At 37.9% G+C, this 14,538-nt stretch overlaps 1 protein-coding gene across 2 annotated transcripts in view; it reads left to right on the forward strand.

The window, feature by feature from the left end:
• The first annotated feature begins 6,830 nt into the window (after positions 1-6,830).
• LOC128643552 (AP-1 complex subunit sigma-1A) overlaps positions 6,831-14,538 on the forward strand; it is a 47,590-nt gene continuing 39,882 nt past the window's right edge. The window contains exon 1 of one of the 2 annotated variants that reach the window (XM_053696394.1): positions 6,831-6,895. In XM_053696394.1, coding sequence (XP_053552369.1) covers positions 6,893-6,895 — 3 coding nt within the window. In that variant the 5' untranslated portion in view covers positions 6,831-6,892. Of the gene's footprint in view, positions 6,931-14,538 lie in introns of both variants that reach the window. The other variant, XM_053696393.1, reaches the window with a different exon arrangement.

Raw genomic sequence — 14,538 nt, forward strand, 5'->3', positions numbered from 1 at the left:
ATCTCTACCGTATATCAGAAACCTTGTCTGCAAATTTAATTGTTTTCCAAACCCACTCCGTGGGTATCCTTTGCTCTGTACCAATCCGTTTACAATACCTAAATGGCGCTTTAAACACAAAGTTATTGGTTTAAGTATTTTGAACATGCAGTGCTGAAAATAGTGGGCAGGATAACGTGACATCATCGGCGAATAAAAATATATAACTTTTAGAACGTTATGAAACTTCGTTTTGGAGAAAATATAGATCAGTAGGTTTTAATTGTTTATTAACTTTAATAGTTAGTTGTTTAGCTTAAAAATTATAACAGAAAGTAATCCTTTAAAGAGATATTATACACTCATTTTTTTCTTTGCATTCATTTTTTTCAGATTATCTATTTATATAGCCCACAAAGTTTTTTTTGTAAAAAAAAAAAATATATATAGTTTTGCTTATTTTTAAATAACATTGCTCTGACTTTCAGACTTCTAACCAAGCCCCAAAGTTTTAGGAGAATACGTCAGATAACTACTCCAGCTTGCTCCTGTTTGTGTAAAGGGTTTTTTCATATGCAAAAGAAGGGGAGGGGGGAGTGTCTTATTTTTCACTTGCAGTGGGCTTTTAAACTGAGAGCTTCTAAGTTTTTAAACAGTTTTATACTGGATTTTTATAGTAGTTTCTATTACATGCAGTTATATTGAAAATTGGTGTATACTGCCCCTTTAAGTCTCACTGACCTACAATAATGAAATAAGCTAAAATACTGCATAGGAATAAATTATCAACTTAGTTATACTTAGGGCTCCATTTATCAATCATTTGGGGAATTCCTCCTTCTGTTCTCCTATCAGTTCTCCACAGCTCTCCTTAGGAGAGGAGCACATGTGCACCCATATTTATCATAAAAAGTTGTTTTTTCTCCATGGGAGAGCTGAGGAGAGCTGGGGGAGAACTAATGATAAATTTCTCCAGTCGGATTAGTATCTTCTCCTTATTTATCACTAAAAAATAAGCAACTATTCTCCATGTCAATCATATATAAACCAATAGAAATCTTTATACAGCCTTCCTAGTAGCTTTGTTAACGCCCCCTCTTCAGCAAACTTTCATATAAGAAAATAGATCTACATTTTCATTGTTTTTGTGCTTCAATTTTAGTGCTTTTTTATATCTTATTTTTATGCCCCAATAGATATCATTTTTGTGCTCTGTTATATATTATTTTGGTGCTCCATTATATATATATTTTTTACTCCATCATAAATTATTATTGCACTCCAATAACCATTATTATTGTGCTTTGTTATAGATAATTTTTGCACCTTGTAGAGACCTTTTTTTGTGTGTAACTGCTTCTACAACTGGTAGAGAATAGATTTCTAATGCTGTTCTCCACTTAACTATGGAGAACTTTAAGGTAGGAACTTGCAGGAGAACTTTCAGTCCTCCACAGGAGAATATAAATGATAAATTTGTAACTAGGAGAATTATGAGGAGAACTATATGAAATACGACTAAAAAGATCTAATTTAACCCTTTTTTTGGAGAACATGTTCTCCAAGGAGAGTTAGAACAGAGTAGGAGAATTTTTACAGTCGAACTTGCCCATTTTTTTATAGGAGTATTTTTGAATGATAAATAGGAAAATTATTTCTCATGAGAACTTTTAGGAGAAAATATAGGAGAATTGGAATGATAAATAGAGCCCCTAGAGTGCCTCCAACCCAGACAAAGTTATCTTCAGTGAGCTTTTGTCCCACACTAAAGTTGCCTGGGACCCTCTCAGGTGTGCCTATATTTCCTCTCTTAAGTCTATTTTACCTACAATAATTAAATATGCTAATATACTTCATAGGATTGAAGGGTAAACTCTGTAGTACTTAGAGGCGCATCCACCTAGAACTCACTCCAATATGCCCTTGTCTATCTCAGTATTTTTACCATGCTGTCATTAAAGGATTACTTTCTGTTATAATTTTTAAGCTAAACAACTAACATATTAAAGTTAATAAACATTAATTAAAACCCTACTGACCTATATTTTCTCCAAAACAAAGTTTCATAACGTTCTAAAAGTTTATATCTTTTATTCGCCAATGATGTCACGTTATCCTGCCCACTATTTTCAGCACTGAGTGTTCAAAATACCAATTATTATTATTATAACCAATAACTTTGTGTTTAAAGCGCCATTTTAAAACCTAGGTATTGTAAACAGATTGGTACAGAGCAAAGGATACCCACAGAGTGGGTTTGGAAAACAATTAAATTTGCAGACAAGATTTCTGATATACGGTAGAGATATGTTAATGAAATGCTATTTGGGGTAGTTAGTTAGTAACAGGTATAGAAAATATTTACTTACAGTGGCCCTTTAACCCTTTCCCCACATTGATTCCCTTGTTATGAACCTCATATTTTGCAGCCAGTAACCCAGCTTCCTCTACATTCTGTAGATCCCAATTTACCCCTTTCCATACGTCCAATGTGACAAGGCACATGCACAATTTTCTTGTTGTGCGTACATGTTGGAATTGGAACCTTAAATTAATTTGACTCAGAGGAACCAAATTCATTTATGTGATTCAGTTTCTGAAGAACCAAATAACTAAAAATGCACATGTGAATCGACTGGCTATTACAGGATAGGTTTAAAACAGGTTAGAGATTGTAAGGTAAATGGTTATATGGCAAGGGTGATTCTAATGTTTACGGGGTTGAAGGTGGAAAGTGAGTTACATGTCTGAGGGCAAGCTGAATCTGAGCAGAAGGAGGAAGGATATAATTGGTTTTATGATAGGTAAGAATAGGGAGGGGTTTGGAGATACATTTATACATTGAAATGGTTAATGTGGGGACTGCACAGTGAGGAGCAGAGGGTTAGAGAGACATATAAGGGATGAGAGTCAAGAGGGGGAGGAAGAGAGACAGAGAGAGAGAAAGAGACCATGGGGAGAACAACACATAAGGAGAGAGATGGATAGATAGAGACACACACAAGGGGGGGGGGAGAGGGACCACTGCATTTTAAAGTAATAAAACAAGCAGAGCTACAGAGTTCAGAAAATGAGTCTATAATTTAGTGTGAAGTACAAAGGCAAGCTGCTAAGTTAGTGGGTGTAAAGTTTGAGTAAACAAAATACAAAAACGACCCTGCTGTAAAAGAGTAAAAAAACCACTAAACCACATTCATTTAATTATCATTTTCACTAACAGAATCCCTTTCAGTAAAATCTTACTTTAATAAGATGTGGCTGAAACACTGCTCTCTGTGCCTCTTTTCCTGCTCTGTAAGGATTCAGGAAGTGACAGTGGCACATTCCACTGCACTAAGAGGGGAAGAAACAGAACTCTCTTTTTCACTTTAGCAAAGCTAGCAGGTTCACAGGACAGCAACAAAATATATGAAAGTTGTTTTTTTCCGTTTTTGTTTTTGTTTTATATGATTTAACATCCAGCCCCCAACCCTATGTTCCACTTACTAATACCTCTCGCTGGATTGGTTCAGCCCAAATAAGACTGCCTCAAATAAGCAGTTAATGGGCCATGCAATGATCTTAACCACTTGCATCCAGTAGGTGGCGGAGCATGTTGTGTAATGGTGGGCAGACCTGATTGTGCCTCTCCATTGCACAACATATAGCTGTGAAGAAAAAAAATGCTGGGGGAAAAAAAATTACATTTTTTTTTTTTTTTTAAAGAGCCAATAAAAAAAAAAATATATTTTTGCCCATATGAGAGGTGAAGCACTGCCTCACCTGCCTCTAGTGACTGCACATCACTGGTATGAAGTTATAGTGAGGGTAAGGGATGAAAGAGGTTAATATATTTATATGGAGACTAATATTAATATTGCAAGGGTTAATAGGAAAATGGGGTTAATAATGAAAATAGATTAAAATTCAGTATGTCAATATGTGCCCTAAAGACAGTCCCAGTTTTCATTTTAGAAGCCCTCTGTGCAGTTTCTTTAAGATGCAACATTGTACTGTATTAAGAAACATTGGTATAGAAAACATCAACAGTGGCTGGGAATTTAAAATGCTTGTTTCTCCCATAGAGAATAAAATACGCTAAAATAAGAGATTACTGCCTAAAGTTTAGCTTACATACCAAATTCACTCCTAGGGCCGATTTATCATCACTCGGACGGACATGATCTGCTGAAGGGGATCCATGTCCGCCCAACATCGCTGAATGCCGACAGCGTATGCTTATTTAACATGTGCACAAGGGTGACTGCACACAGAAAAGGATTCAATTAGAGTCGAGACAGGAGAAATATGTCATTTGCAGTGAGGAAATGGTTAAAGGGACATTAAACTTTTTTCTTTCTTTCATGATTTAGAAAGAACATGGCATTTTAAACAGCTTTCTAGTTTACTTCTATTATCTAATTTGCTTCATTCTCTTGATATAATTTGCTGAAACGCATATCTAGATAGGCTCAGTAACTGCTGATTGGTGGGCTGCACATAGATGCCTCATGTGATTGGCTCATCCATGTGCATTGCTATTTCTTCAACAAAGGATATCTAAGAATGAAGCATATTAGATAAAGAAATATACAATGGACGTTGTTTTAAAATGGTTTTCTTCTGTAACTGAATCATGAAAGAACATTTTGGGTTTTTATGTCCCTTTAATGTATGGCTGAAGTTTATAATGAGGGGTAAGGGATGAAATAGGTGAAATATATTTATATGGAGACTAATATTAGTATTTGTAAGGGTTAATAGGAAATGGGGTTAATAACTGATGGCATTGCAAGGGGTTAATAGGAAAATAGATTAAATTCAGCATATCAATATGTGCCCTAAAGACTGTGCAGTTTTCATTTTAGAAGCTCTGTGTGCAGTTTCATCTAGATGCAACATTGTATATAGAAACATCAACAGTGGCTGGGAAAATTTAAACGCTTACCATAGATGATAAAATACGCTAAAGATAAGACTATTATATACCCCCAAAATTAATAAAAGAAATATATACAATGCATCTCTATACTTTATTTAATAAACTAAATGAATCTGCTTTTTCAGATTTGTGTGATGCCCTCATTTTGTAAAATGCTGTTACTATGTAAAATGTCATGTATTTTCAGTTAATACGTTTTTAAAATTGCTTTATTGAAAAAAAAAATTAATATGACTTTTTTCCTTAGCCAAAGTTGTGACTATTTATTGCGACTTTATTTCTTTCACCTCTGCAAACATAGTGGCAGAGTTGCTGATTTAAGTCTGCCTGTTCATACAGATTTATCCTCCCGGTAAAACCTCTTTATTTGAAAAAGTTGGTGGTCTTATAGATAGGCTTAACCAGAAGTCCCACTTTTACTGGATTGTCCGGGTTTGGGGCGCTGTCCCAGTGTCCACCCAGTGTTCAGTTCTGTCCAGTAGGGATGGCCACCTCCAGGTTTCAAATCATGTGTCCGGCCTTTCAGACCACCTGAAACCCAGACACATTATTCAAAATGACTGGACTGTGACTCTCCAGCATAGGTTGGATGCTGGTACTTTGTTACATACAGCCCCTGCTTAGCTTAACGTTCGTTGTCCTTCAAAGTTTACATTTAGTAATACAGGGCTGAGTGAGCAGCATAGGGTTTTTTGAATTTTGTAGTACTACTTGGTTTATTTTTCTAATAATTTAACACCCCCCGACCCCTGGTGACATTGCCGTTAATACACGTTTAGGGGAATCATATGGGTATGATTAGGAAGTACAGACAGGAAGGATTTTTGGCGTGGATCTTGCTTTACTTCATGCAGGGATACATTTTGGCTATAATCTTCCTGCATTTATGGTATAGGAGTAGCCCTCTTAAACAGCTTTAGCAGGTACAATTACGGGTTTCTTTTGTACTTTCATTCATGTTGTATTTATGTCTATCAGTATTTGGCTCTGTTCCTTAATTAGGGACACACATAAAACACATATTACACTGCAGATAATAAATTGTGAAACTTGATCAATATGAAAGGGGGATAATTATGCTTGATTTTTGGCATTATTTAGAATCTGAGGATTTAGATTAATGATTTATTTGTCATGACAACCGTAATGTGCCATTTTTAACTAATGGGGGGTGGTGTTATGGTCTATTTAAATATGTGTGATTCACTTGTTTGCTGAGGAAGGGTAGAGGTATCCCCAAAACATTACACACAATAAAAGCTACAACTTTTAAAAGGACCGGTAATTGCCCACGCCCCCCTTGACCACGCACCTGACCACACCCCCACTGGCAACGCCGCCCAGGTGTGGTCCCAGTTTCAAACATGTACACACATAAAAGCTACTACTTTAAAAGGACCGGTAATTGCCACGCCCCCTTGACCACGCTCCTGACCACCCCCCACTGGCACCGCGCCAGGTGGTCCCCAGTTTCACCTCTAAAAATTATGGTAAGCCTACTTATAGGAAATATTATATACCGCCTGTTGTTCTCAGATTTGCACTACAGTGTTCATGTCTTATGGTCATGGCGAATCATGGTATAATGTTTCTCACGCAGAGAATTTGCTACAAGGCCGTCCTTCAGTGGGTGACGTAACAGCACACCTTGTTGGACAGGCTAAAGTCACGGCCACCCCCTAACACTTTTAGTGGCGATGAGCTTGATTCCGTTGCACATGGAAAGAAGGGCCGCACGTATCCCGGGTGCATGCGCAGAACGCTCTGTTCGAGATGAATGAGTCCGTAACACTAATAGTAGTCGGATTTTACGCATGTGCATTACGTAAATTTGTGGTATGCGCATGCGCACAATATGTTCCCCCCTCCCCTCGGGGTGAGGCCGGGGAGGAGGCTCCAGGGTCCGGGACTCTGAGCAGGAGAGGACCGGGGACCGAGGCCCAAGGGCAGGCCGCAGCACTGAGTGCATCCGGGTTAAGAGCAGGCGTCAAGATGGTGAGAATGGAATGATGAAGTTGTAAATGTTAAATGTATGTGCGATTTACCTGTACACAGGTATTAAATTAGTGCACCAGGAAATGCAAGTATATAGACACAGACACCCGATATAGAAAATTACTAAAAACCAGTGCGTGTATATGCTTACACTTGCTAATTTTTTTTAGGTTTGGCAGCTGCCTTTCAATAGCATTGCAACGTATTATTCTATAAACTTGGAAATTATTCAGCTAGGTAGTTCTATTATATTATAATGGGAAATATGTATCTGGAAAATAAAGCTGTATTTTTAACATTTAAAAGTTTTGAATATATCTAGATGATATTTTAAACTCTGAAATCAATATAAAACTTGGTAGACATTTTATATGCTATATTTCAGTATACTTATAATGTATATTTATCAGTTTACCTTCTTTAAACGCTCTAAAGCCACTGCTTCATCTATGTATCATTTTAGCATGACACATGGGAGCAGAATTACTATGTGGCTGAGCTTTGAAAGCAAGTAAATTATATATAAATACAAATATAGTTCTCATGCTTTAATGAGCAGTTATTAAAAGAACAGTAAATACAAAATTAAACATTAATGATTCAGATAGAGCATGCAGTTTTAAACAACTTTTCTAATTTACTTTGATACAATTGCCTTGTTTTCTTGGTATCCTTTGTTGAAGCAAGAACCTAGATAGGAGGTTAGGGCCCATGCATGTGTCTTGAGTAGTATATGGCAGCAGTATTTTCCCACATTGCAAACACTGCTGCCAGATGGCTATAGAAATGTGCACGCACCTGAGCGCACCTTGATTACTCTTTAACAAAGGATATGAAGAGAGCTAAGCAAATTAATGACATAAGTACAAGTACTTGTACTTAACAGGATAGTAAAGTCACAATTAGACATTCATGATTTAGAAAGAGCATAACATTTTAAACAACTTTCCAATTTACTTCTGTTATTTAATTTTGCTTCATTCTCTTGTTATCCTTTGCTGAAAGGTATATCTAGGTAAGCTCAGGAGCAGCAAAGAACCTAGGTTCTAGCTGCTTATTGGTGGGTGTGTGTATATATATATATATAATTTATGTGTGTGTGTAAGAACAATAAATATTACCTTTCTGATTACAGTACTATACTATAAACTCTTAATGGTTCTCTTAACTCTTAATGGTTCTATGTATGTGGCTGTATTAAAATTATATACATTTAACCTTTTAGGTTGGCATTTATATGGCTGTATTGCCTAAATGGCAATAAGATATTGAGTGAATTATTAGAGTAGCAATGGCCATAATAGAAAGGGTCTAGCATTTTGGCCCCTTGACCTTAGGTTGGTAAAGGCAGTTCTAAAAATTCCAAGAAGTTTCTTATATCTGCTGAGCTCTTTTCTCTGTTGAAAGTCAAAATTAAATATTCAGGGATTCGGACAGAGCATACAATATAAAGGGATATTAAAACTGCTGAGCACAACTTCAATAATAATAGCTACTACTCACTATGTTATTGCATTTCATCCCTTTCTACAGCTCTTTTCAAACTAGTTCTCCTGCTTTAATAGCTTAATGTGTAAATACTGAAGCTCTCACCTCTTTGTACTGGGGGCTGCCATCTTGGAGCTTAGGTATTCTCCCAGTGTGTGACATACGCTGCTCACATTAACAGATCGGTAATATTGTCTATTTTTACAGCTGTATAATGTGCTTGGGTTAGGGCGCATCATACAAAGTAGGAACTGTACATTTTTGCAGAGGCTGCAATGCTCTATATTATTGAGTGCTTTTTAAAATATATATTTGTAAAACTGTAAAAAAATGTAAATCTCACATGATGTATTATGTACGCTAACCTTGAGCACATTATACAGATGTAAAAAAGTGGGCAATATTATTGATCTGTGAGTGTGCACAGCTTCCTGTCACAAGCTATGAGAATACATGACCTCCATGATGGCAGCTACAAGTACAAAAAGGCGTGCTTTAGTATCGGCACCTTTTAAAGTGAAAGTTAAGTTTCGTCTAAAAACTGCAAATTCCATTGATCCATATTTTCACCCTTTATGTACAGTAGTTGCTAAGTAGTTTTATAAAAAGACCCATAGGTTATTTTTTTATATTTATTATTTTATGACCTACCTTACTGATTCTCCGCCCACCCGCATGTTAAAGTTCCTGCATTTTTCTGAAAGTAAGAACGGTCCAACCCGCTCTTTTATGCTCCTTTTAAAGCATCCTGTATTGCGCATGTGCCCTTTAAAAAACGATCTATGGATAGTAGCTCCTGTCTTTGCCTTATGTTTTTGGGGGATAAGTCTACCCTAGGAGCTCACAAATACTGAGGAGGTGGTATACCCCTATCTGGGACACTGCTATACGAGGTGGAGCAAGATTGAGGATTGAGGAGCGCTCCCCTGGTTTTCTACCGGATCCACAAAGTGCGGCCTAGCCACGAGGCGGTGGTAAATATGGAGGCCTCTCGCATGGCTATATTGGCCCTTTTTGAGGAGCAACACCGTAATCTACTATGTAGACTAGACCGGCTAATACTGATTAGCAGTCGCTTGGGGCTCGGGAGGGAGATAGACCTCCTGCGACTTCCACTACTGGTGAGGACCCTAACCCCAAGAGAATACCTCCGGCCACTATGCACTAGAGATGGAGCTACCTGGGGTCCCAAAGAGTAGTTTGGTGCGAGACCGGTGGCTTGCGAGCCTTGCCTGCTCCCCTTAGCCCTCACCCGAGAAACAGCTGCAGACGCTTCTGATGACGGAGGCAGTCCGAGTGCGGAGATGGTGACTGGGGAAAATCTGCATGCTCAGCCTGACCCTGATGCCGCTGACAACGCTTCTCTCACCTCATACTAGCGCTGCCTGGTTCCTATACAGAGGTGAGGTCATCTGGCTGAATGCGGGGACTTACCTTCGCGGCCTATCTGCGGTACATGCCGACCAGCTTCCCCAGGGCGCACCTGTCTTCCCAGCTGCTCAGACAGGCATTAAAAACTGTCGAGTAGGTGTGGGTGTTAGTTTAAGGATTTTACCCTGGGACCACACGACATCCTTCTACCCGGTCCTTTCAGATATGTACAACCCTCATACCGTCTTGGCTACCGCTATCTGCAATACTAATTGACTCCAGAAACAGAACTGCTTTTTTTTTACTTTAGAGAGATTCTTTTCTATCCGGCAATCTGGAGCAGCACAAGTGAGACTTCCTACTCTAAGCATTATATACTCTCTCCACTACCTATCTTATCCTAAGAGACCATATATGCATACACTTAATATCACTATGCTTTTAAGGGGACAATGCGTACTATAGCCCGTTTTTTTATCATTTAAACGCACGCAGCTGGACTCATATATTGTAAATGCCTTGTGAATTGTTTATTTACCCTACAAATGTCTGTATTTTGAGTATCAAACTGATCGATGTTGGGGAAGTTCTGTTCTTTTGAATTTATAATGCAGTGAGAAAGGGGGGGCATTTTATTTTATGCTGGTTGCGCAGATATGTCTACACCCAACACAGCTTTGGTCTTCCGCTGGGGACAATTTTCATTGACTTAAGCAAAGGATCTGTTTTTCACTCTTGGGGATGCCCTCCTCAATCTGACAGTCTGAAGCAGTATAAGAGAGCCCTACATACGTGACCTACATCATTGTTATTTCCCTATATATAAGAGACTTAGACATGGGATAAGTTGAGTCTTGGGTCTGGGGCTATAGCGCTATGTTACAACCAATATGAATTTGCATGTTCTTGCCTATTAGTACGTCTGTATTATTGTTCACCCTATCCAAGACATTACTGTATGAGGCTGTTAAAAGCCGATATGTATGTGCTTCATGTGTTTTAAGACAGTTCACTGCTAATTATTTATCGAGCATATTTGAATATTTTATCTAAGCTAGTTACCTACTCCTCCAAAAATCTAAGTGTATATGTCTTTGTATGCAGATCCCTTAAAATACCACTATATACTAAGCCTCGACCTTTATAGCTCTTAAGGGGTTACTCTATGTCTGTGCTATTAAGAAGCGGCTATTCAGCTAAGGTGATTACAAAAATGTGTGTACAGGTTTTAGAAATGTTGTTTGGGACTATAACTGGGTACATGAATACAGAATCACATTAGCCGCTTCTTGATATCCAAATGGATACCTACTGTCCCCAGTACCCCTGGGGCTTATGTTAGGGATCACTTGTTAATTATCTGTTTTAAATCCGCCCCCCCCTCTGTCCCTCTTCTCCTCTTCCCTTCCCCTTTCCCCCCCTCTCCTTTCCCCCCCCTCTCCTTTCCCCCCCTCTCCCTTCCTCTCCCCTCCTTCTCCCCCTCCCCCCCTTTCCCCCTTATTCCTCCCTCTTCCAAATATGTGGTAAGGGATAATCACCTTATCCTCCACATTCCTATTTGGCAGAGTTGTGCTGTCTCTGCCCTGCCCGTAGAGCCTCGGGACTTTCCTATGTTTACTATTCTGTGTTCAATACTTCTAGATACTTTTTTACTCTCATTTCAGTATAAGAGTTTCTCACTTATGTACCTAATGTATGGGATAATACTTCTGGCGCGTTGCAATAGGTTTAGGGATTGTATAGTTCTCACTTGATTATAAGTCTTTTGAACCTACAGCTTTTAGACTCACATTCTTATTGACCTCCTGGTAGCTGTTTTAAAGTGACCAGTCATACGCAGGCACCTATTAATGTTCAAGTTTAATTATGAACCAGTCCCTGTAGCTTATTCTCCTGAAGTAGTGTAAGGTACTCATGGATATATTGTAAACTTTTCACTTCCTTCTTACATCTCCTTCAGTTTTTTTTGTTAGTTTTTCTGGACCTAACCATGGTCCCAGCGGCTATAGGAAGGGGGATATAAAATGTAGGCCTCATTCAGGCCTGAACTAACTAAAAGTCCTCTGAGTAGTACATTCATCTTACTGAGGTCCAAAAGCGGCCTCGGCTACATGGGGGGAAAAAAGGAGGTGATTTGAGGTTTGCTCTGCCATTTTTTATGTATATCCCAATCTACGAGTCCTCTGATTGTTATAGTAAGAGATTTATACCCAAACTTGGTATTTAGCATTTGTCTCTGTTCATGAAACCTATATTGTCATATACTATGTGCCATATGTTTGTTTGAGCAAACTGATTCCTGTCTGTTATTGTTATTCCCTCAATAAAAAAATACTATTTAAAAAAAAAAAAAAAAAAATACGATCTATGCTGTGATACATAGTTTTCCTGTGCCGTCAATGCGCATGAGTGTCTCATGAACGAGCATTTAATCAGACAGGAGATTCAATGAGACACGCATGCCGTAGGTTTAAGTTGGGGGTGGGTAGTTACTCTGTTGAGACGCCACTGGGGGACTAATGAGGATCGGTAAGATGATTTTAGTCACATACAAATAAAAATAAAAAAATATTATCCAGGCGGACTGACATAGCGGATTGCGAGGTAGAATTATAACAAAAATAATAAAAATACGACAAAAACTGCTAAAAATCATGAATTAAAGGACCAGTCAACATATTAGATTTGCATAATCAACAAATGCAAGATAACAAGACAATGCAATAGCACGTTAGTCTGAACTTCAAATGAGTAGTAGATTTTTTTAATAACAAATTTCAGTTATGTCTATTTCCACTCCCCTTGTACCATGTGATAGCAATCAGCCAATCAAAAAATGCATATACGTATAGTCTGTGAATTCTTGCACATGCTCAATAGGAGCTGGTGACTCAAAAAGTGTAAAAATAAGACTGTGCACATTTTTTTAATGGAAGTAAATTGGAAAGTTGTAGAAATGTACTACTGGGAGCTAGATGGCGATTGGCAGCTGCATATATGTCTCTTGTTATTGGCTCACTTGATGCGTTCATTAGCTCACAGAAGTACATTGCTGCTCTGGAGTTGACTTTCACTATATTGAATCCATTTTATAACATAAAAATGACTGATATTATTGCTGTATATAAATTTTAGAAGCATTTTTCTGTACTCATCCATTAGTCCTATTTAAAACTCCAATATACCCCAGGGTACTACTACTGAGCAGCACTGAGTTTACTGGAACAAAAGGACCATAGTTATCACAGTCATATACACGGTGTATGAAAGTGCATTCTTTTTCACATATAACCAATGGAAGAAAGAGAGGGGGTATTCCTCCCCCTTGCCTTTATTATTTTTAAAGGGCTATTATAGTGGGAACATGAAATGCTCTTATTTCATAAAAGATCATGTCATTTTAGCACTACCCCGGCCCTGCAAGTCTGTATGTTTAACCCCTGCAAAGGGGTTAAGAAGCCGCAGAGAAAAAACTAGTCCCAAGCATAAACAGACTGAGACAATCAACTGCAGTAGTCACACGACCCAGTTCTAATGTGTTAGAACATGTTATTATTGCACTGTTAAAGGGACACTGTACACTAGATTTTTCTTTGCACAAAGGTTTTGTAGATCCATTTATATAGCCCATCTAGTAGTGTTTTTGTAACAATGTATAGTTTTGCATACTTTTTAACAACATTGTGCTAATTTCCTGACTCCTAACCAAGCCCCAAAGTATCAGGTGTAGACACAAGTCTACAGATTCCTGCTGCTATTGTTTGTGATCTGTCTTTTCATATGCAGTTAAGGGGGGAGTGTCTGCACTATCTGCTTTCCCAGCCCCTTTCACGGGGTGTCCCGGCCTAACCTCATCAACAGTGCTAAACTGGGAGTTTCTAAGTACATTTTTAAAATATTTTATACTGGGTTTTTAGACCAGTATCTGTGCATATTCTTCTTTATAGCAGGGTCTATTACATGCGGTTATATGAAAATTGGTGTATACTGTCCCTTTAACTTGCATATAACTGTGTGTTTAATCTATACAAATGGGTTAATCGGCTCCAGAGCAGCAGTTCACTACTGGGACCTAGCTGAAACTGACGGGAGGTACATGTGGCATTGCTGCTCCTGAGGCTACGTAGGTATCAGGGTGGTTTTGATTTAAATCACACTTTAAATCACAAGTCAGTAAGACCATTTTTTAAATCATGGTTTTCATTTTTTGAATAACAACTTTACAGATTATTTTTCCAGTTATATCAGAGCATTACTGATCTGGTCATATATCATTATATAAGCATAGATAGATCATTCAAATTAAAGGGACACTCGAGTAAAAAAATATTTTAGGATTTAGAAAGAGCATGCAGTTTTTAAGACCCTTTTCAGTTTACTATCCATTATTAAATGTTGCACAGTCCTTTTTATATACAAACTTTCTGGGGAACAAGATCGTACTGAGCATGTGCACAAGCTCACAGGGTATATGTATACTAGTCTGTGATTGGCTGTCACATGGTACAAGGGGCCAGAAAATGGGAGAAAAAAATTAAATGTGTCTGAATTTCTAATAAGCAGTAAAAAAAAAAAAATTCTGAGTATTTGTTAAAACATTGTCCTTTTTTTATTATGCGCCTATTAATTATGCAATTCTACTGTATTGAGTGGTCTTTAATGCAATTATTGTGAGGTGAACTTTCTCCAGTTTTAATAGGTTATCATTCATATTTGATCATTTTCAGTTCTACTTTATTAGAAGGAGAAAAATAATGATTGCCTTAATAACATTTTTAAATGGA

The sequence above is a fragment of the Bombina bombina genome, unplaced genomic scaffold, assembly GCF_027579735.1.
Source record: "Bombina bombina isolate aBomBom1 unplaced genomic scaffold, aBomBom1.pri scaffold_1104, whole genome shotgun sequence".
NCBI lineage: Eukaryota > Metazoa > Chordata > Amphibia > Anura > Bombinatoridae > Bombina > Bombina bombina.